The sequence below is a fragment of the Saccostrea echinata genome, unplaced genomic scaffold, assembly GCF_033153115.1.
Source record: "Saccostrea echinata isolate AGI-Se365-2 ecotype Australia unplaced genomic scaffold, CSIRO_AGI_Sech_v1 ptg000033l, whole genome shotgun sequence".
Lineage (NCBI taxonomy): Eukaryota > Metazoa > Mollusca > Bivalvia > Ostreida > Ostreidae > Saccostrea > Saccostrea echinata.
In genome coordinates, this window is record NW_026889782.1 from 22,190,302 (window position 1) to 22,215,896 (window position 25,595).

Sequence of the window (25,595 nt, forward strand, 5' to 3'; positions counted from 1 at the left end):
CCAACGAGCAGGAAGATTTTTACAAGATATGAAGCTTTTTCAACACATGATGTACTCTAGAGAATGAACTTGGGGTGATGAATTTCACAAGGTTGATAAAGGGTCCTTTGCTGATAATCATGCCAAAACTTCAAACTGCTTGATGTCCAGGTGTAACAGAAAAAGTTTTAGATGAATGTATAGAATTCAGAATTTATCATTATAAATTTTGGTTCCAATCCTTAGGCCTTGAAGAGAAAAAAAGGGGGGGTTAGAAATCATAAATCTCAGAATTTAAGTTTAACCTTTGCCATTACATGTTGCAAATCAAAATTGATTGTAATGGGTTCTACCATCCCTGCAAAGAAGCTCGAAATAATCAAATATTAATGGAAACTATGAACGGATAGAATAGGTCGTCCAAGTGCCTCACATGATCTAAAATGCAATATTACCTCAAAGTTAAAAGCAAAATAAAACATTTTACATATCTCTTTTCATTAATACCTCTTGATAACAGTTAAAAATATATTATGATTGATAATATCTTTGATAAAAAGCATATGTAAAATGCAGTGAAAAGCATCATATAGGTTTTCTCCACATCTCGTTCAACGTAAGAATCACATCTGAATGGTCAGCATAGTGCAAAGCATTACAGACTTGTTGCCTATTCAGTACTGGGAAATTATGTTTTATTTTCTTCAGAGCTTGGAAAATCTGTTCCTCAATGTTGCTTGCAAAGTTTAACACTATCTGATCGATAGAACTTTGAGGAAGTCCAAGGAAGCGAATCACATGCACGTATCTTTGAGCAATACTTCTAGATATGTGTCTAAAATCGTCATTACCTACAAAAACATTTGGTCCCTCTATTATTATAGTATGGACAAAAAAGCTCTGAATAGAGAAAGAACGCATCTCCTCTACCAGATCCTGCCTTTCTAACCGTGAGAGCACTTCCATTAATTCCTTCACATGATCCACTTTTGGATATTTGCATTTCCAAGAGTTCATGACTTGAAAGAAGATATCGGGTACATACTTTGTGTTGCAAGAATCGACAACCGTGCTATCTCCCAAGAGCAGTGCACAAAAATATTGGAGGTTTCCAGATGGCAACTTACGTGAAAGATAGTCAAACCAGATTTCAACATCTGCAAAAACAAAAAAAGGTCAAATATACTTACAATAGTAAATCCTCGATTCAAACAAAGTCACAGAACTAACAGACATATAAATGAAATTGATTATCTCTGCACTTTCCTGAAAGCATCGTGTCCTTTATGACATAGTTCATTTCATGAAATAAAATCAGCAACATGGGTATTTTAATTTTGCACAAGAAATATGAAAATCTTTGTAAAGGACAATAATTCAACGTGAACTTTGTTAATGACAGTGAAATAAAAAATGAAGTAAGCAATGCTCTGACGTGTTATTGGAGTGTTAAGATCTTTTATACAAAACTTGGGACTAGACAGACAGATAAGTACAGATATACTAAACACATATCTTACAGGTGCCACAAATACCTAGCTATTAATAAACTTTACCTCTTACTTTTAAAAAGCTTACGGAATGAGAATTTTACTTGATTACAAAATTTTAAAATATACGAGGGTTGTGCGAAAAGTTCGTGGACGATGTCAATCTTCGTTATACTACTTTCAAGAAATTTAAAATAAGTACAATATCATGTGTAAAAATATTTGTTTTGTTGATGCGTGAAGTTTCATCCCATTTGATTTAATAGAAATCAATTTACTTCATTTTAAAATCAACAGGTTTGATAACCCCGGGGCACACTTTACAACATTTCAACGTCAAAAATATAGCGTCACGAGGTTCTCAAAATATTCTCCCTATACATTTCACACAGTCTGGTCCAATATTTGCTCATTAGAAACGTGTCTCTATCGACTGAAATTTAATTTGCTAAAAATTGTTTCATTAGTTTATTTTTGTTTGTCGATGTTTTCTTTTTTACCGCTTAACTATGCTTTCAAAAGATCAGCAAACATGAAGCGTCTTTCTCTTTCCAAGACCTTACTAAATGAACGTTTTTGGTTAGATTTTTACAGATAATCCGTTTCCTCAGAGATCGTCCTCGTCTGAAACAGAGTCTATATCATTAAAATGCCGCCTTGGCAATTTACATACACACATGCATGACTCGCTTTTGAGGTATTTCATGCTTCTTACAACATTTTTAGATTTTATTCTGACGTTTTCCAGAGTGCAGCAGGAAATTGTATCGTAAACTGCAGCTCCGTGACGTCTTACGACGTCACCTTTTTGCCGTTTTCATGGAGGACTACCTATCTTCAGAAATTGATTTCTTTTCAACGAAGCAAACTATTAACTCATAATCTGGAATATGGAACGATGTCACAATTCTTCATTTGATCGTCTAAATTATTTTTTGGTTTTGGGACATTTTACAGAGAATATGACTACAGACATTATTTAGGATATTGTTTGTAAATTACTAAATTGTGACTTGCTCCGGGAACTAATTTCCGCAGTTTTTAACTCCTAATAAGTTTGCAATAAATCAAGATATTCTTAAAAGTTTTAATACAAATCATTTGAATTTATTGTTAAAATATATCTACGAAATTTGGATAACATATGGCCTTAAATAAAAAGGATATGACAGAATGTCTACGAACTTTCCGAACAACCCTCGTAAGAAGAGGAATAAGCAACAACTGTATTTATAAAACTTCAAGATAACTCTTACATATCCAACCACCTGTAAATTGTATCCTTGTATTTACATAAGACAGTAAAACATATTATCTATAATTACTCAATTAAATGTACATTTAAACAAGAAAGAAGAATGATTTTTATAAAATGCCAGCAATTAGTGAATGCAAATATCACCCAGGTTTGACTTTATCTTCAAAACAAACATCAGTTGCTGACAAAGGTGTTAATAAATCTTAAAGTGACTGATAAAAGATAAGTTTCTAAAAATTTTCTGCACCAGGTAAGATAATTATTCCTAGGGGATTAATTGTACTGCTCCCTCATCCTTTTCTTCAAAGTTTACAATAGTAACTTTTTCAGCAATGATAGAATGAGGTTATTATCAGATTACCTGTTAAAATTAACAGTATTTGTGAATAATAAAATCATAACCCATTGTGTATTTTACCAAAATAAAGTATGAACATCATTATTTTAATCCAGAATTCAGAAATTGTATACATCATTCAGCATTGACTTACTGCAAAACAAACTTTATTTGCAGACAGAGGTGTTAATTAATCTCTATGTGATATGTTTTGGATTTTCTTCAAGAGGAAAGTTAGTGAATCATACGGGAATCACTGCAGCTTTCATAGTTTACAAAAGGAACATTTGCAACGGTTATCTCTCTTTGCCCATTTTTCTTTGATAAGGTTAAGAAATCTATCCAACCACCCCAGCTCCAAACCGGATGACAAAGAGAACTAAACTAAGCATCAAAATATGTCTTACTATTCAACCAACATAATTTGAACTTAATTGTTCAACCATAAAAAAAATCATTAGAAAAAAAAACAAAAAATTTGTGGTTGGAAAAATGACAGACAGACGGAAGATATAGTGATTACTATAGGTCATCTGCAAATCCTTGTTGGGCCGTAATAATTAAAATAGTCATACATGTACCATTGACCAGCAAGTCGATTTTAGTCTGCTCTATCGTCATACTTTCTTGGATACAATTCCCATCCTCTTGTCCTGCAGAAAAATAACACACATAAAAAAAAACACTATAATCAATAATCAGAAAATTTTATTTTTTGAATAAAAATGAAGCATGAATTTATCTATATATAATTCATTACCTACTCCACTCAAGACTTCAGAAGTGAGCTCCATGATTCTGTCATCTATTGAAATAAAATAAAAACATATATCTCTTTCATTGCAGTAAATAAAATTTTATACTTTTATTTTTACCCCAGAACAATTAAATGTAAATATGAAATGCTTAAGACTTCAAAATAATTTTATTTCTTGTAAAATTTTTAATGCCAGAAAAAGACCGTTTGTTGGTGCTAAAAGGTCAAATTATTGGTAATGTGAAGCAATTTGAAACTTTTTCTATGGAACGCCTGCAGTGCCTTGTAGCTAAACACTTTCATTACATTGTGTTAACTCGTTATGGTGTTAGAATAAAAGTTATTCATGTGATGTGAAGATATCTTTACGTTATTTCAACTCTTTTTTACGTGAGTTTAAATGTTCATTACGTGTTGTAACGATGTGTTCACGTGATGGCGATTCAGTGCTACATCAAGTCAAAAAGTTTCAACTTTATGCAAAAATTCATTTACTTTATGTCAACATACCTATTACATTATGTTGACTCCTTATCAAATGTTGTCGAAAATTCATGATTGCTTTGAATATACCTATATTGTATCATCTTATCATTACATTATGTGAACTCTTTACTATTTGGTGTAAGTAGTTCATTACATGATGTGAATTTATCTTTACATAAATATCAAGTCTTAATGATATGATGTCAGAATTTCATTACATGATGTGAAAAAAAATGTTCAGATATGGTCAGTTCTAACTACATTATGTCAGCAATATGCTACATGACGGCGGAAATCTATTACGTGATGTGAATTTGCAGTTACGCCTTGGTAAATTATCATTCCGTTATGCCATTTTATCTTTACATCATGTCAAAAGGGCCTAGCCTGTTGTCAGCATATCATATTATTTCAACTTTTTATTGTGTTAAGTGAATATATCTTAATATGATACAGAATTTACTAAATGATGTGTGTTTACAGATCATTACACAGATTACACTCCTTCGTTAGGTTATACCAAAAGTTCATTTTGCAGTGTCAATATTATGTTACACATGCAAAATAAACAAAAATCTAATATAAAATTATTTACATATACTAGACGTATAATTATTCCTCAATTAAACATCAACTTTAAACCTATGTAGAATTGTGTTACTGTGGAATCTTTATTGAGTTTATATAGCCGAAATTCGATGAAGTTTAATATGACAATTTTCGCCCATCAAATGTTACATAAAATTTTGCTTTGTGCAGTACAAAAGTTTTTTTTTTAATTTTTATTTTAAGTTGTTCTTCCGTAAAAGTCTGTTAAATTACTACTAATCTTGCTAGACATTATCCTTAGCTCTTTATTAGCTGTTAACCCCTCGTTTTTGAAGAAGTATAAACACATTGTATCACTTGTGTGTGTACATTCTAAGGCTCGGTCATTTGATTTAGAAAAGGGGCGTGGAAAATTTTGGAAAAGATATTCTAGCCCTGTCCATGGATTGGTTGAATAAAAAGACTGATTCGCACTAATCTATCAGGATCCCGCTCCCAGTCGTGGAAACACGGTCCTCCATGTCGTCCGTACAGGCCCGGATCAACGGTTTCAAAGGAGGGAGGGGGACTTCCCCACACAATCTGACAAGCAAAAACAAGAGGCCCAAGGGCCTTAACGGTCACCTGAGTATAATACAACAATTTAGAAGTTAAATACACTGATAGATGAAGCTTTACTGCCCTAAAGCAAGAGAAGTAGGAAGATCAGGATCAACAAAATAATTAGTCTAGTATTCAGTATCAACTCATAAATTAAGTTCTAATCTGTCCCCCACTTAACACTATCACATGCAGACTATTAACAATCTATTAGTGCTTCTGTACTATTTTTAAACCCATATTAAGACCTCTAGCATTGACCTTTCTTATGGTATATGAAGAACTTTTAATAAGATAAGTTATTTTTGTCTCATTTTTATTTATCTATTACTTACAGATCTACCTGATTATTTAAACTAAGAAAATACTTTTTGAATTATATGATAAACATTCTTGCATAATTATCTTATTCTATTAACCTTTCAAATACATTATTTACAGTGATTTATTATCAAAGGTGAATGGAAAAGGGGAATAACTTCTCTCAGTAGAATACAAATTAATAGAGCCCTGCCCAGGACTAGAATGCTGAGACAAATGGTCCAGATGTTCAAAAATCTGGTAGAAATATGCTTACTTATATCATTTAAACTTTTACTCAGTTTTCTTCCAATATGCCAAGAAGCAGAGAAGAATTTCACAGTTACAATGCATTTTCACTACAGATTCAACAAAGCCTTAACCTATCACCAGAACCCAAGACAAAGGGTCAAGAAATTCACAAATTTGGAAGAGTTACCCTCATCATCATAACTATGCACTTCAAAAAATTAACACTTTTCCACTATATTATCAAAAGCCCCCCCCCCCCCCTCATTATGCCAGAACCCCTGACCCTAGGACCACAAGATTTAAAAATTCTGTTCGAAGCTCCCATTTTCATCATACCTAAGCAATTTATTTATCAGCTCAACGCTAAAGTGCAGACAAGATTAAATAACAGAATTAATGTTTTTTCACTATATAATCAATAGAGCCCCCCCCCTTTCCTCAAGAACCCCAAAAAACTGAGGTCATATACTTAAAAATTTTGGAAGAGGCATCCTTGCCTATCATAATCATGAACTTAGTTTGTTTAAATAATCTCCAGTAGCAGAGAAGAAGATTTTCAAAGAATTAATGCATTTTCACTATATAATCAATAGAGCCCCGTCCTAAGACCAGAACCCCTGACCCTGGGGCCATGAAATTCACAATTTTTGAAAAGGCATCCTTATGCATCATAACCATGAACTTAGTTTGTTTAAATAATCTCCAGTAGCACAGAAGATTTTCAAAGAATCAATGCATTTTCAATATATAATCAATAGAGTCCCGCCCTAGCACCAGAACCCCTGACCCTGGAGCCATGAAATTCACAATTTTTGAAAAGGCATCCTTATGCATCATAACCATGCACTTAGTTTGTTTAAATAATACCCAGGAGCAGAGAAGAAGATTTTCAAAGAATTAATGCATTTTCACTATATAATCAATAGAGCCCCGCCCTAACATCAGAACCCCTGACCCAGGGGCCATGGCTTTCACAATTCTGGAAGAGGCCCACCTCTTCATCATAACTATGTACTTAGTTTATCACCTTAATGCCCAGGAGCAGAGGGGAAGATTTTCAAAGAATTAATGCATTTTCACTATATAGTCGATAGAGCCCCGCCCTAACACCAGAACCCCTGACCCTGGGGTGATGAATTTCACAATTTTGGAAGAGATACTCTTGCTCATCATAACTATGTACTTAGTTACTTTATTCAATACCCAGGAGCAGAAAAGAAGATTTTCAAAGAATTAATGCATTTTCACTAAATAATCAATAGAGCCCCGCCCTAACACCAGAACCCCTGACCCTGGGGCCATGAATTTCACAATTTCGGAAGAGGCATTCTTGCTCTTTATAACTATGTACTTAGTTACTTTATTTAATACCCAAAAGCAGAGAAGAAAATTTTCAAAGAAATAATGCACTTTCACTATATGATCTATATAGCCCCACCCTGGGGCCAGAACCCCTGATCCGGGGGCCATGAATTTCACAATTTTGGAAGAGGCACTGTTACTCATCATAACTATGTACTTAGTTACTTTATTTAATACCCAAAAGCAGAGAAGAAGATTTTCAAAGAATTAATGCATTTTCATTATATAATCAATAGAGCCCCCCCCCCCCCCTAACACCAGAACCTCTGACCTTGGGGCCATGAATTTCACAATTTTGGAAGAGGCACTCTTGCTCTTCATAACTATGTACCTAGTTACTTTATTTAATACCCAGGAGCAGAGAAGAAGATTTTCAAAGAATTAATGCATTTTCATTATATAATCAATAGAGCCCCGCCCTTAGACCAGAACCCCTGACCCTGAGGCCATGAATTTCACAATTTTGGAAGAGGCACTCTTGCTCTTCATAACTATGTACCTAGTTACTTTATTTAATACCCAGGAGCAGAGAAGAAGATTTTCAAAGAAATAATGCACTTTTCAATATATGATCCACCCTGGGGCCAGAACCCCTGACCCTGGGGCCATGAATTTCACAATTTTGGTAGAGGGCTCAATTCTTATTACAATGATGCCAACAGTTTGACTGCTTGATGTCCTGGAGTAAAGAAGAAGGTTTTTAAATATTGCATTATTTTTGGTGGTTTTAGCCCCACCCCTCAGGCCCCAGGGGGGGGGGGGGGGGCAGGGACCATGAAATTCACAATTTTTGTTCCCCTTCACCCATAGATGCTATATGCCAAATTTGGTTGAAATTGGTTAAGCGGTTTCAGAGAAGAAGCTAAAAATGTTCAAATGTTAACACACGACGCACGACGACGGACGAGAACGGATAGCAATAGGTCACCTGAGTGACTCAAGTGACCTAAAAAGCAATCTGACAAGCAAAATACTATAATCAGAAAAAAGCCCCCCCCCTCCCTCCCGGCGTTCTACGGGCCTGCTGTATGCTAGACTGACGCAAGCGTCATCTTTCAACAAAACTGATGGAAAGATAAATTAAATGATAACGCACTACCGGGGGTAAATGTTCAAAATCACGTAATGAGTATTGGCATAATAAAGATGAGTTCACGTTACATATATATAGAAATTTTGGCAAAAGAGATACAGTTTGAAATAATATGAATGTACTTTTACATCACAAATGAACTTTTGGCACCAACATAATAAAGAGTAAACACAATGTAAAGACATTTTTACATCACATCAGAAAGAGTTGAAATAATCTTACTATATATCCACATCATGGAATGGAATTTTGACATCATGTATTAAGTGTTGATATAATATAAAGACATGTTCACATTATATAATTAACTTTTTCGAACCACATAATTAAGTATTGACATAAAGTTAAGATATATTGAGCTCACATCATCATTCTTTGTCACTATTTTTAATGTGTCAATTCAAGATAAAATAAGAGTATATTAAGGTCAATGAATTTATGATGTAAATCTTATACCGCACAAATTTTGATGCACCAGATGCGCATTTCAGCAATTTATGTCTCTTCAGTGATGCTCATGCCGAAACGTTGGAAATTCGAAACATTTTGAATAAAAAAAAAATTGGAGGAGCTGAAAAAAGGGGTGCTAAGGACTGGAGCAAAATACGTCGAAGGATCAGAGCTATGTATGAGGAAGATTATTCTTAATTCTGAAATTTATTTTTAAATTTTAAAAGAGAAGTTAAATATACATCCATATTTTCAAGCTAATACCGAAGTACTTAGCTACTGGGCTGTAGAGACCCCTCGGGGACTAACAGTCCACCACAAAAACATACATGTATAGTTAACTTTTGGTTTACACATTCAATCTTTTCATATGGCCGAATATCAAACTCATGGATAATTACACAATATACATTACACTGAACATTAATAAGCTAATAGCATTACCTGTTATATCGTTAAGTTTATCAGTTGGTTCAAAACGAGGATCTGTCCTCCGTTCCGTCAAATATTTGACTTTCAAATATCCAAAACTTTCAAGGCAATAGAGATATGGATTCACAGCTTTTTTTGTTGACTGGCCATCAATGCATTTCTTGGCAATATCCAAAGGGCGTTGACTTGATGCCAGATCATTTTTGAAGCACTGTATAATTTTTTTCATTATTTCTACAAAAATGATTAAAACAGTAACTTTAAATGATTACTTTGAAGTAAGAGGTCAAGATTATGAACAGTATTTTATCTTGTAAATCCGCAAAAGAGGGTAAAAACACAAGCATCCCTGGAAACACCAGAGGTGGATCAGGTGCTTAAGAGGAATATTAAACCCCTGTCAGAAGGTCACACAGTCCTATATATTGATCGAATTTCAAAATGTGTGCCAACTAAATATGTAAAAAATAAATGAGTCCCTAGCATAGCAAAATATCTATATTTATATTAATCTACACTCCTATTTGAAAAAAGATTCTTCCTAAAGTGAAATAAAATGCTGTGGTTCATATTTCCATTTGTAAAATACAAGGCTTATTAAAGTCTAAGCCATTCAAAAGTAATAACAAGACAACTAAATTTTAATTTCAATTGCTTCCGTATTTCTTAATTATGGCTTTAATAGATTTTTTTTAAAAAGTCTTATATACTTGTATGTAAAAGTCTGATCTTCTATTGTGGCACCGGCCTAACACTGGGGAACATGAATTAAACAAACATGAATCTACACGACCCGAGGGTGTTTCTGTATTACTATGACTAACCATGGCTCTACTGTACTTGCAAAGAAGATTTTTTGGTTCTCCCTATATAAATTCCTAGGTAAAACTTTGATCGCACATTGTGGCCCCGCCCTACCCCGGGGTCTTGATTTGAAGAAACTTGAGTCTACACTAACTGAGAATGCTTCTGTATTAATATGACTAATCATGGCTTTGCAGTTCTTGAGAAGATGATTTTAAATGATTTTTCCTATGTATCCCTGTAAACCTTCATCGCCCATCGTAGCCTCATCCTACCCCTGGGGTCATGATTTGAACAAAACTGAATGTACACTTTGTCAGAAAGCTTTCGCATAAGTTTCACTTTTTCTAGCCCAGTGGCCTCTTGAGAACGAATCTGAGTTTGCATTACATAAAAAAAGATTCTAAGTAAAGTTTGTCTTCACTGGTATCATATGTTTAAAGAGAAGATTTTTGATTGACTCCAACCTACTTCCTCTAATTTTTTTTTTTTTTTTTTTACCTTCTGTGAAAATGTGAAGCAATACATACAAGAAAATATTTATTTATATTCCCTTTATTAAAAAATCCACTTACGCAAGTTTATTTGAAATCTGTCAAATGGTTCAGGAAGAGAAATCATTTTACGTTAAAGAGTTTATGGATGGCATGTGACATAAAACTCACTCTGACACGGTTAACATACAGAGATACCCAAGTAGTTCTTAGGATTTTAATTAAGAAATAATTCACTTGACATTCATTCTTTCACCTCCACTTTAATTTTGAACTTCAAGATAAACAAAAACATAGAATGCACGTTTGTTTACAACACTTAAATACAAATACTTGCAAGAGCTCTCTTTGCAAAACTAAAATTGAATTGCAAATGAACTCAATAGCTAGACTATACAGTTCATGATTGTGCAAGCTCAATTAATTTTAGAATGAAATATATACGAGGGTTGTTAGAAAAGTTCGCTGGCAAATTTTACCGAGAGTGTGGTATTTCCATGAAACCAGTAATCTCTGAAGATAAAAACTATACGTATTTTCCAATAAATAGGTACAGATTTGATTTTTATTCTGTATATCCTATAAAAATATACAGCTTTATTATCAAGGTTAAAACATGATTCACGGAGCATGTCATTTATACGCGCGTTTACATTACACAGACATTTTTGAAATTAAAAACTGCACTATTTTAGCGTATAAGGATATATGATATTTCATAAATATTTATGAAACGTCATTTGACAAAATTATGAATTAAATTGGAGGGGCTATGACTGTTTTATCGCTAATAATAGATGATAAAAGCGTAAAAAGAAGCCCATGGGCCACATTGCTCACCTGAGTACTTTGGCTAGGAAAAAATAGAAATTAGTGCAGTATCTTGAGAAAAGTCGAAAATATAAAAAGTTTACAGACAGACAGACGGTCTACAGACAAAATGTGATTAGAAAAGCTCTCTTTCATCTCTGGTGAGCTACAAACAAACCAGGAATGGCATCTCATTGAATATCTTGGAGCACCGAGATATTTAAAACGTATATGCGCAGATTAGGAATAAAGTGTTCAAAAGATAGTAGCTTTGTAAGAATGGAAGGATTGACATTTTTGACGATCAACTCCTGTGATATCCCAAAACCCCACATATCGCATGGCTATGGATTTTGAACTGTTTCCATACCTGATAGCTTAACTGCTTTAACATTAATGTTAAGATTTCGCTAATATCAGACATGGCACAAAAAATATTTTAGAAAAGAAGTATCATGTCTTGCTACAGCTATTTCGTTTTTAACTAAGAAAAAAGACATAAAAAGTCTACAGAAATGAAAGGTATTTAAAACCGTGATAGAGTCTGACAGGTTTGGAATTAAGTTGTCGCGTCTCCTAACGTCGAAAAAAAGTCAAGTGATTGCATCGTGAATCCTATGCCTGCACAGTAAAAATCATTGTATATTTTCAAAATATTAGTAAATGAACCTGATTTTTTCCATACTATTAAATAAAAGATAAGAATTCAATCAGACATACCTCAATCTTCGAAGTATACAATATCAATGTGCTCGGGACCTTTTCGGGCAACCCTCGTACATGGATTACCAAAAAATGCCCCCCCCCCCAAAAAAAAAGATTAAAAATCATTAGAATTAGTTGAAATATGTGATAACAGGAGTTACATGGGCCACATTGCTCACTTATAAACCTGGTCCTGCTATTCTTGATATACACATGAAATAGACTGACCGAATATTCCGGCTCCACCCTATAGGGTTATGTATAACTTGAACCCAGGTCAGATTGATATTCTTCCATATCAATTTTATAAACAGGGTTTTCTGTTATGGTTAAAATATTCTTTCTGTTAATTTTAGTTGAAATTGGCTGAGTGGTTCTGCGAAAGAAGATTAAACTGTGAAATCAGAAAACTGACGAATTTCGATCAGAAAAGCTCACTTGGGCCTTCAGCTCAGCTGAAAAGAAGGTCCTATGGTTTGTGTTTTGGTATAAATTATAGCCAACTCTTGTGTTTTCTATCCCCTTATCAAAGTCACTCACTCAACTAGGTAGATTAAAATCATATCCAAACCACACCACCTATCTACTTTTTTATTATGATTTTACGAGGTATTCTGTATTTTGACAGTAGGATATTGTTGCAAGTAAGATGATGGTTAAAATCAATATTATGTAATAAGTTTCCCTTGGCTTTGGATAAACCTTTAATGAATTTATTCCATGCAAGAAAGCTCTCGCAGTGTTAGTTTTTCTGGCTCAGTTGTTCTTGAGAATATTCAAAAATCTTTAATTTTTCATGATTCTCCTCAAATGGGAGGGAGAATGTCTCTTTCTTGAACAAACATCTTTACCTTAAGATACCCTGTGTAAAGTTCTTTAGGTACTCGAAGACAAAATTCTGAACAAGAGGCCTAAGGGCAACAACACTCAATTGACTTAGACCTGTCGTTCTTCACAATATTCTTAAAAGATATTTTCCTATATGTTCACATGTTTATACTAATTGTTAGGACATTATTTACACACTGAATTAATTGTCGACGGACTTTTAAAAATGGGTAGCAACTGTTCCTTCGCCATGCGCTCAGCATTTTGAAGTGAAAGTTGTGGGTTCCTCGGATGAGACCTTAAAAACAGAGGCCACATGTCACGGCAGACGTTGGCACGATAAAGATCCCTCACTGCTCAATGGCCCTGAGTGCCGAGTAAAGGTCAAAATTTGAAGCCCTTCACCGGTATATGGTGACGTCTCTATATGAGTGAAAAATTCTCGAATGGGACGTAAAACAAAATGCAATTTATCAATCAATCAATCAATCGACTGACTTTTTCGCTATTTCCCGATCATGACAAGAAGCACACTCAGGGTATGACCGGTCGGCAGGGGATGCTCACTCCTCCATAGCATCTGATCCCATCTCTGATATTTTTTGAGGTCCGTGTTTGCTCTTCTCCCGATTTGTATTGTTTTAATGGACTTTGAGCTTGAATACTGTTTTCTTCATATTTCCTGTTACCGTTCAAGGTAGCTCAGTCGGTAGAGCGCTCGCTCCGTGATCGGGAGGTCGTGAGTTCGAATCTCGGCCGCGACTGACCTAAATCGATAAAAAAAAAAACAGAAGTCTCCGATGAGACTGTAGCTCTACTGGTCTGAAAAAGTAGCACTTGGATTTGAAACTTTGCAACATGCAACAATAATTAGAATTATGTATCTTAATGTAGTTTACTTGTGTGCAAAGTTATATTGAAATCAAATAGAAACTGTAGGAGGAGTAGCCTTTTAAAAGAATTTCACAGAAATTTAATTTTAGTAACCATGGCAACACCATTCACCGAAATCAAAAACTGATGCACTGAATAAGGTATTTTAGTGTAGTCTACTTGTGTGCCAAGTTATATTGAAATCAGACCAAAACTGTAGGAGGAGGAGCGTTTTAAAAGAATTTCAAAGAAATTTCTATTTTTAGTAACCATGGCAACACCGTTCATCAAAATCAAAAACCAATGAACTAAATTATGCATCTTAATGTAGTCTACTTGTGTGCCAAGTTATATTTAAATCAGATCAAAACTGTAGGAGGAGTAGCGTTTTAAAGGTATTTCACAGAAATTTTTATTTTTAGTAACCATGGCAACACCGTTCATCGAAATCAGAAACTGATATATAGAATTATATATCTTAGTGTAGTGTACTTGTGTGCCAAGTTATATTGAAATCAGACCAAAACTGTAGGAGGAGTAGCATTTTAAAAGTATTTCACTGAAATTTCTATCTTTAGTAACCATGGCAACACCGTTCACCGAAATCAAAAACCGTTGAACATAATTATGTATCTTAGTGTAGTCTACTTGTGTGCCAAGTTATATTACAAGAGGCCCAAGGGCCTTAACGGTCACCTGAGTACAACAATTTAGAGGATCCATAAACTGATAAATGAAGCTTTAATTGTTGCCCAATAGCAAGAAAATTAGTATGATTCAGATCAACAAAATAATTGGTCTAGTATCTTTCTATCTGTCCCCCATTTATCACTATTACCATGCAGACTTTTAACAAAATGTCTATATTATTACCCCTCACATTGGCCTCACTTGGCCTTTGAAGAACACTTAAGAAGATAAATTATTTTTGTTTCATTTTTATTTATCTATTATTTCCAAGTCTACCTGATTATTAAAAACTATAAAAGTACTTTTTATATTATACAATAAATGTTCTTGCATAATTCTCTTATTCTATTAACCTTTCAAATACATTATCTACAGTGATTAATTATCAAAAGTGAATGGCAAAGGGGAATAACTTCACTCAATAGAATACAAATTAATAGAGCCCTGGCCAGGACCAGAACACTTGACTATATGGTCAAAGTGTCGAAAATTTACAAATTTGGACGAGGTACCCTCATCATCATAACTATGCAATTAGTTGAAGAATTCACACATTTTCACTATATTATCAAATAGAGCCCCCCCCCCCCCCCCCAGAAAAACAACAGAACCCCTGGGACCATAAGTTTTAAAAATTTTGTAAAAGCATCCTTGCTCATCATAACTATACACTTGTTTCTTTGTTTTATAACCAGGAGTAGAAAAAAATATTTTGAAAGAAATTATGAATTTTCACTATATAATCAATAGAGTCCCCCCCCCCCTTTCACCAGAACCCCTGACCCAGGGGTCATGAAATTCACAATTTTGGAAGAAGCAGCTATGTTCATCATAACAATGTACTTAGTTAATTTATTTAATACTCATGAGCAGAGAAGAAGATTTTAAAAGATATAATGCATTTTCACTATATAATCAATAGAGCCTCGCCCTAACACTAGAACCCTGACCCAGGGGCCATAAAATTCACAATTTTGGAAGAGGCAGCCATGCTCATTATTACTATGTATTAGTTACTTTATTTCATACCCAAGAGTAGAGAAGAAGATTTTCAAAGATATAATGTATTTTCACTATATAATCAATAGAGCCCCACCCTAATACCAGAACCCCTGACCCAGGGGCCATGAAATTCACAATTTTGGAAGAGGCACTCTTGCTTATCATAACTATGTACTTAGTTACTTTATTTCATACCCAGGAGCAGAGGAGAAGATTTTCAAAGATTTAATGCATTTTCACTATATAATCAATAGAGCCCCACCCTAACACCAGAACCCCTGACCCAGGGGCCATGAAATTCACAATTTTGGAAGAGGCACTCTTGCTTATCATAACTATGTACTTAGTTACTTTATTTAATACCCAGAAGCAGAGAAGAAGATATTTAAAGAATTAAAGCATTTTCACTATATAATCAATAGAGCCCCACCCTAATACTAAAACCCCTGACCCTGGGGCCATGAATTTCACAATTTTGGAAGAGGCACTCTTGCTTATCATAACTATGTACTTAGTTAGTTTATTTAATACCCAGGAGCAGAGAAGAAGATTTTCAAAGAATTAATGCATTTTCACTATATAATCAATAGAGCCCCGCCCTAACACTAGAACCCCTGACCCAGAAGCCATGAAATTCATAATTTTGGAAGAGGCAGTCTTGCTCTACATAACTATGTACTTAGTTTATCTAATACCCAGGAGCAGAGAAGAAGATTTTCAAAGAAATAATGCATTTTCACTATATGATCTATATAGCCCCACCCTAGCACCAGAACCCCTGATCCTGGGGCCATGAATTTCACAATTTTGGTAGAGGGCCCAATGCTTATTACAATCATGCCAGCAGTTTGACTGCTTGATGTCCAGGAGTAAAGAAGAGGATTTTTAAAGATTGCATTAATTTTGGTGGTTTTAGCCCCACCCCTCAGGCCCCAGGGGGGCAGGAACCATGAAATTCACAATTTTTGTCCCCCTTCACCCACAAATGCTATATGCCAAAATTGGTTGAAATTGGTTCAGCGGTTTCAGAGAAAAAGCTGAAAATGTTTAAATGTTAACGCAAGACGCATGACGGACGACGCACGACGACGGAAAAAAAATGGATAGCAATAGGTCACCTGAGTGACTCAGGTGACCTAATAATTAGACCAAAACTGTAGTAGGAGTAGCGTTTTGAAAAATTGTTTACAGACAGACGGACAGACAGACAGCTAGACAGACCGACGGACGTACGCCGGACACCTTACTATCGCATAAGCTCTTCTGGTCTCTGACCAGTAGAGCTAAAAATGGGTAGCAACTGATCCTTCGCCATGCACTCGGCACTTTGAAGTGAAAGTTGCAGGTCCATCGGATGAGACCTTGAAAATCGAGGTCCCGTGTCACGGCAGGCGTTTGCACGATAAAGATCCCTCACTGCTCAATGGCCCTGAGTGCCGAGTAAAGGTCAAAATTTGAAATCCTTCACCGGTATATGGTGACGTCTTTATATGAGTGAAAAATTCTCGAGTTGGAGGTAAAACAACATATAATCAATCAATCAATTATATTTCATGTAAATCGTTGACCCACCATATCCCTAAGGGTTTTGATGTGAAATATGTACAATCTGCACTATGTCAGGAATCAGTGGTTCTTGAGATTTTTTAATGACCCATTTTTTAAAAACTTTTCTTGATTATCTCTCCTTAGTAAGTGCGGGGGTAGGGAGGGCATGACCATTCAATTAAAAAAAAATATAATCCCTTTTATTAATAGATACTTTGTGCAAATTTTTGTTGAAATTGGCCCATTGCTTGAAAATGTGTTAACAGATGGACAAACAGCTAGAAAGACTACTGTCAGACTATGGGTAATCAGCAAAAGAAAAAAAAAATACAGCCGAATTAAGCTTAAAAGTAAATGGACAGAAAAACGAATCAGAAAAGCTCACTTTAGACTTAGTTGAAGAAGTTTTGTATAAATTCTATGATGCACTATACTTTTTGATGCACTATTTTCAGTGTGGAAATACATGCATTGTTGGCTTGACATTACGTTGAGTAAGTTAACCAAGGGAAAGAACAAAAGGGACTAAAATCATTTTTAGATAACAATATGTGATATTTTTGTATAATGTTTTATGCCAAAGATTCAATAAATAAAACACAACTGCATTTTTTCTTGTTACATATTTTGTACAAAAATTAAAACATTACAAATAAGCAAAATGTTTGGAATTAAAAACATATTAAGTACCTGCACTTCTTTGCATGTCTTCTGCTTTTAAAGTACCTGAAAATGCAGATGCCAGCTCCGCTATTCTTTCGTCTATTGATGAAAATAAGATAAAATATTGCTGTAAAAAAGCTGATTGCTCCAAACTTTCCAAATTACTAGTTTCCTACCAGTGAAAGCGGAGGGGACTATATGTTTCCTCCTGGTCTATTCATTGTTTGTCTGTCTGTCCATCTGTCTGTCTGTCCATCTGTCTGTCTGTCCCTCTTTCATTTGACAGTCTGTCCCACTAATTAGTTTTCCGAACTTGTTCTTGTAAACAATTTCTGATAGAGCCGATTTTTGGTATGTGAGTGTATCTTGATGAGTTACAGTTCAAGTTTGCTTTTTGTTCCGCTTTGATGATTTTTAATGGAATTATGGCTTTTTCAATTTTCAAGGGGAACCAGATTACACTTAATGGTAGGGGACTTGTATTGCTTATGCAATATTACTTGTTAATTTAATGTTCTGTAGGATAATCTAACCAGCAAACAATTTTGTCATTTATAATTTTATATTTTTCATGATTTCTATGGATCTCTAATAAGAAACAAAAAGATGCAACACAATTACATGAATTCACAATAGTATGAAAATATTAAAGTGCAAGAAATACTTATCCCAAGGGAAAGAAAAATTGTATAAAATTCAATCAATAAAGCCAAATGTGGATATCATCATGTAAACTTCTGAAATATTTAAATTTAACCATGAAGTTGCAAAAGTAGGTCACAGTTGCCTACTTTTTGGTTGATACAATCCAAGGACTAAAGATGCATCAACTGACAAAATTTGATGATTCTAAGCCAATAAGTAACTGAAATAGCAATCAAATTCCTAAAGTAGATCAATGTGACCTACTCTTTGGTTGACACACTCCTGGTATCCAAGATGCATCAACTGACAAAGTTAGATAATTCCAAGCCAATTTGTGTATGAAATATTGAAATTAAGCCAATAAATAACAAAAGTAGGTCAAAGTGACATATATTTTGGTTGATACACTCCGAAGACTCAAGATGCATGAACTGACAAAGTTTGATGATTCTAAGACAATAGGAACTGAAAAGGCCATCAAATTCCAAAATTAGATCGTGACCTACTTTTTAGTTGACACACTCTGAACACCCAAAATGCAATAACTGACAAAGTTTGATGGTTCAAAGCCATTTAGTATCTGATATAATCAAATTAAGCCATGAAATTGCAAAAGTAGGTCACAGTGACCAACATTTTGTTGATTAACTTCGAAGACTTTAGACGCTACATTTTGATGTTTCTAAGCAATTAGAAATTGAAAAAAAAAAATCTTATTCCAAAAGTAGGTCACGGTGACCTACCTTTTAGTTGACACACTCGAGGACCCAAGATGCATCAACTGACAAGGTTTGGTGTTTCTAAGCCATTTAGTTACTGAAAAAGCCACCAAATTCCAAAAGTAGATCATGGTAACCTACTTTTTGGTTGACATACTCCGGGTACCCAAGATGCATCAATTGACAAAGTCTGATAATTCAAAGCCAATTAGTATCTGAAAAATTCAAATTAACCAAGTGCACTCCTGAGCTTTTGAGCAGATTTTTATCTTAATCTATATTTCAAAAATTCTGCATAGTCTTTTAATTCTTACGATAAATTTGGATTCTACAATGCCAATTCAACTATATTCAGTTAAAACTCTATGATTAAATTCTATATCAAATGTTAAGTGATGAACTATATTTTGTGACGGAAGGTTTTTAAAGAAGAAAATGATCATTTTTTCTCTTTATAAGTATTTAAAATATGTTAAGTTTGGATTCCTATTTTTATATGCAGTCTGCACAAAGAGTTATTTTGTGCAGTGAACTGTTATAGACTGATCCTAAATTAAATATTACTAGTGAATAACTGTCGTGAATTCTATCTTCATATTGGACAAATATAGCAAATATATTGTGAAAATCAAGGAAAAAATAGCCCTAATTTAACTTAAAATTGGCACTATTTTGGTAATATCTAAAAATTAACATCACAGACCCCACTTTTAATTTTCTTTTCTGAATATATAAGATACTTTTAACCATTCTTCTTAAACTCAGTAAAATGTCATTACTTTCAAATGATTTTTTTGCTTGTTAAATTTTTTAATGCCAGAAACATATGTAATCAAAGATTACGAAACTCACCTCGACGAATGTTATCTTTAAGTAAGGCAAATTTCACATATTTTTTTTTATTTAGTGTACATCCCAAGATCAATGTCCACGCAAGTTTGGTTTAAGTACGACTTATAGTTACTTGGAAATAGAATTGTTCAAAAAACGTTTATCCTGTTTACTAATCAAGAACATTTTGGTCAGTTCCAACATCCAAAGTAAGTCTGGAAGTTTTCATCCTTAGATGCACCATCTATACAAGTTTAATCATAACAGGCCATAATGTTATATAGCTACTCCAAAAAAATTATCCTGGTCACTCATCTGGAAAATGTAGGTCAGATTCGGAATCCCAAGCAAGTCTGGAAGTGACAATCTCTAGCTACATCATCCATGCTAATTTGGTTAAAATATGGCTAAAATTCACTCATGTGGAAAATCTTGGTCGAATCCAGCATCCGAAGCAAGTGTGTTAGTGTCCATCCATAGATGCATCATCCATCCAAGTTTGTTCAAGGTAGAGCTTATAGTTACTTGGGAATGGACCTGCACCAAAAACTTTAACCTCGTCACTCATCTGGAAAATCTAGTCAGATCCAGCATCCGAAGCAAGTGTGGTAGTGTCCATCCTTAGATGCATCCTTCATGCAAGTTTGGTCCAGTTAGGGCTTATAATTACTTGGGTATGGACCTGCTCCAAAAACTTTAACCTGGTCACTCATCTGGAAAATCTAGGTCAGATCCAGCACCCAAAGCAAGTGTGATAGTGTCCATCCATAGATGAATCATCCATGCAAGTTTGGTCCAGGTAGGGCTTAAAATTACTTGGGAATTGACTTGCTCCAAAAACTTTAACCAAGTCACTCAACTGGAAAATCTAGGTCAGATCCAGCATCCGAAGCAAGTGTGGTAGTGCCAATCCCTAGATGCATCATGCATGCAAGTTTGGTTCACGTAGGGCTTATAGTAACTTGGGAATGGACTTGCTCCTAAAACTTTAACCGGGGCGCCGACGCTAACGCTTACGCGGGGGGTATAGCATAAGCTCATCTCGACTTCGTCGAGGTGAGCTAAAAATGAATTTTTTGAGTGCAAAAGGTCAAATGATTGAACAGGCGGAGTAATTTAAAAATCTTTTTCGTTGTCAAAAATTTTAATGTGTTTATTCAAAATGAAATAAGACTGTGTTTGTTCCCATAATTTATTTGAATAAAAAATATTGGAGGAAAAACTTCAAAAATTGATTTATGTTTTTACAGTGCAAAAAGGTTAAACTAAATGCTCTGTAGCGCCAAAAGAAGCTCATTGACTCCCATTTTGTTTTTTGGTTTTGATTTTTAAATAAGCCATGTGTATAAATTCTAAAAATATACTTGATAAAAAATTGTCATTACTTTTGATGGCAGGATCCAACCTCCTGAAGCCATGAAATTGCAAAAGTAGGTCAAGGTGACCTACTTTTTAGTTGAAACATTCTGAGGACTCAAGATGCATTAACTGACAAAGTTTGATGATCCTATGCTTTAAAGTTTCCAAAATATGCCTCTTAAACAATTTGAAAATGAATATCTGTAAAATTCCAAAAGAAGGACACTATGACCTAATTTATTAAAAATCTGTTTTAAGGCCCTTAGATGCATCAACTTACGAGGTTTAATGATTCTATACCTCTTAGTATCTGAAATAAGTACCTTTAATGTTTAGAAAATGAAGAGTAGGTCATGATGACCTACTTTTTGGTTGACACACTTAGAGGTCTTATGATGCATAAACTGACAAATTTTGATGATCATAGGCTTCAAAGTATCCAAGTTATGCATCAAAATTAAAATGAAAATGAAAACCTGCAAAATTCAAAAAGTCACTGTGACCTACATTTGAGAAAACGATATGATGTCCGAAGATGCACCAACTGATGATTCTAGGCCTTATAGTGGGCACAATAACATAGATTAAGAAAAAAAGTAAATTTTCGTCAACTTTTAAGCGACCTTTAGACCACGCCCTTTGCCCCCGGGTAATGCCTTGAACAATTTTTAATCTACAACATATCTTCAACCTTGTATGTAAATTTGATGATAATCTGCCCAGTGGTTGTTGAGAAGAGTTTCTTTTTTTTAATTTTCCTAATTATCTACCCTTGTTTAAAGGTCACATACCTAATTTTAGTATAAAAGAGAGCCCTATTGCCAAGGATACTATGTGACAAATTTGACAAAAATTGGCCAAGGGGTTCTTGAGTTATGGCCCATATTCTAAAAAGTTTAAGCACAACACACAAATGGCCATAGCATTAGCTTTTTGAGCCGTTGGCTCAGAAGAGCTAAAAAATAAAGTTTTCTTAAATGTAAATTTAAATAAATTTAAATATCGTCCATTTTAATGTGATATGTACACAGACCTGTAATTTTATCAAGGGCTCTCATTGGTTTAAAATGTGGATCTGTGTTCCTTTCTGTCAAGTACACAACTTCAAGAAATCCTGAGTTTTGAAGAAAATAAAGATACGGCTTTACATCTTTAGCGCTTGCTTGATCATCAATGCACTTCTTGGCAATGTTCAAAGGTCTTTGGCAAGATGCAGTTTCAGTTTTGAAAAGGGATATTATTCTTTTCAAAATATCTGGAAAGTGATAATACAATAAAAAATGCAGTAAGAAATTGATAACAATTATCAGTAATTAGAACAAGAGACCCAAGGGTGACAACGCTCACCTGGTCAAATATTACCCTGGCCTTCTTCATCTGCAGATTTTTTACCATATATTTCTACCCTAAGGGGGTCATGATTTAAACAAACCTGAATCTACAATACTTGAGGATGTTTCCATATCAATATGACTAATCATTGCTTTGCTGTTCTTAAAAAGATTTTTAAAGAATTCTTCCTATATATTTTTTGGTAAAACTTTGATCCTCCATTATGACCCCACACTACCCCGAGGGCCATGATTTCAATAAATTTGAATCTAAACTACATAATTAAAGTTTTATGTAAGTTTAAACTTTTTTGCCTAATCATTCTTCACCAGATTTTTAAAAGATGCCATCAAATTTTCACTAATTCTTAATTACCTCCCCTTGAAAGAATGTGTGGCCCTTCATTGTGGCAAACATGAATCTACTTTACCAAAGAATTCTTTGTGGTATGATTGGTTGAAATTGGTCCTGTGGTTCTGGAGAAGAAGTCGAAAGTGTGAAAAGTTTACAGATAGATGACACAAAATTTGACCTGAAAAACTCACTTGAGCTTTCATCTCAGGTGTGCTAAAAAGATTTTCCAGATTTTAACATGATTAAAGATATACTATAACTTGCGTCAGTTAAAAATAAAGTTGGAAATTTATTTATTTTGTTTACCAAATAAAGTTACGAAAATACTGTAAATTACACAATTGGAAATGAACGCATTATAAAGATCTCAAATTATAATTATTTATTATCCTTCTAGGAAAGTAATGCTATATTTAAATTTATGCATCATGTGACACGTCGCTACTTTTAGATTGATAAACAAAAATGGCGTCAAGAAAACGAGGTAGGCTGTTTGGTATGCAAAAAAGCTTTTGACATGGATGGCATATGTTTTATGTTTAAAGATACTTATCTTTGAAAACAACCATTATTAACCATCTACTCTGTAATGACAGATATTAACTTTTATTCAAAATAGTAGTCAAAATGCAACGTACCTCGTTGTCTATGATTTCCCGCGGACATGCGTGTCTATATACTGTTTACGCATTTCCTTCATCAATATTCATGAATAGGCTGAATTCTTAATTGCAGATCTTCCTTAATTGTTTTGTAATTACGACTTATTTAGTAAAACTTTGTGAAAAGTCATTATTTTTTATTACACATCATGTTTCTCAAATCATTTAATCATTTTGTTTCACATAAAAAATCGCCTTTATATAGCGTGTATATCTTTAAATAAATAAATGAAAAAGAAATTATGTAAAATGAAAATTTCCCAACATCTGACTTTTTTTCAGATATTGTTCACAGATTTAAACGGATTTAAGAATTTACAATTACTGACAGATAACTCTTTAGAATTTCTGTAAATTAAAAAGAGAAAAAAGAAATTTGGACTGTATTAGAATTCTCACCATGTTCATTTCTTTCTGACTTTCTACAATTTCCGGTTTGAGATTTTTCTATATGATCAGAACTCTTGGAGGCAGCAGGCATCTGTTTGAAAATAATGTTATTTCTGAATGTAAACTAGAAGTCTCTAACAAGCTCAACTGACTTATAACAAAAGAAGAGAAAGGTAGCACTTGTAAATTGGTCTACTGGTCTCTCACCAGCGGAGCTAAAAACTGAGGGAATTTGTAAAATATACGCATATTAAACTTCTATTAACAGGGTTCAAAGGCAACATGCATTTTGTCGGACGTAAAAACAAAAATTGTTGCCTGAGGTCATAAGGCTGAATGCACACAATTTGGTTTGAGAGGTAGACAAAACGCATTCTGCCCGACAGTACAGTCAATAAATGTTTTCTTATATCTTTCATTTGTTTATTTTTTTTTGACAAACATGTACACATCTTATGCTGGCTTCTGTGATGTCAATTTCCTTTACAACACTGCGGGTAAATTCGGTAAATTCTGCAACTATCTAACACCAACAAATGCAAACAAGATTAAACTGATCCTGCCCATAGGTTGACGTACGGTGTCCAATATCTCATTGACAGGTCCAATATCTCACTCTGCAGTCATACATCAATTTTTTTTGGACCGCTCAGTAAAATATTGGAAATGTTAGACTTTTATAGTATAGATTTACAAAGGAAACAATTTTTAAAGGTATAACAGTCAGGGGTGAGACTGAAATCCGTCATTTTTAAAATGACGATTTTAAGCCATAAAATAAAATTTTTATTATGACTTAAACTCGTCATTTTTAAGAAAATGACGAAAAACAGTCATAAAAATTTAGAGTGTTTCTAGAATACCGAGTTACCTCTCTTTGAAAAATGTTAGATCCACCAAGTGAAAAAAGGACAAAAAACATCGTAAACGAACTTCATTTCTCTAATACAGTTGACTACAATACTGGTTATGTTGACAGTATAAATTTCCCAAGCAAAAATAAGAGTGGAAGAGTTATTTGTCAATTTATTTGCATTAAATAGGAAAGAAGACGAAAATGACGATATTCCGTCTTTTTTCAAAATGGAGGGTCTGGGCGCACTGAAATATCTCGCTTGTTTTACGGGGCGCACTACTTTTTTATGGCTTTAACTTTTTGTCGAGACTTTTCTCTACAAGTACGTATTCTTCCAGACGGTGTACTATATGTTTTTATAGGGCTAAAAGCCATGTAAAAATGGCGAATTAGTTCTACCAAAATTCGACATTTTACCGCTAAATAATAACTTTCACCTTCCATGTTGATGTTCTAACGCACGTGGTCGGCAGTAATTAGTAACCCGGATGAAATGAAACTTGCGTAAACACTCTTCTTTCAGCGGTGAATTCAAATTTTGCTTTTATGTAACCAGGATAGAAGAATTAAGTTGAAAAAGAAAATATAACGATAGTAAGTCATATTGACAAAAATGACGAAAATACGTACTTAGTAAATATGACGATTATCCATCATTTTTCAAAAATGACGGATTTCAGTCTCA

At 34.1% G+C, this 25,595-nt stretch overlaps 1 protein-coding gene across 1 annotated transcript; it reads right to left on the minus strand.

The window, feature by feature from the left end:
- Positions 1-456: 456 nt before the first annotated feature.
- Positions 457-22,565, minus strand: LOC133198761 (uncharacterized). The gene is made up of 5 exons (XM_061334763.1): positions 22,350-22,565; positions 9,358-9,579; positions 3,825-3,869; positions 3,646-3,717; positions 457-1,136 (listed from the first exon to the last, which is right to left on the minus strand). The coding sequence occupies exons 1-5, from the start codon at positions 22,372-22,374 to the stop codon at positions 565-567; spliced, it is 936 nt and encodes a 311-aa protein (XP_061190747.1). The 5' UTR covers positions 22,375-22,565; the 3' UTR covers positions 457-564.
- Positions 22,566-25,595: the final 3,030 nt, after the last annotated feature.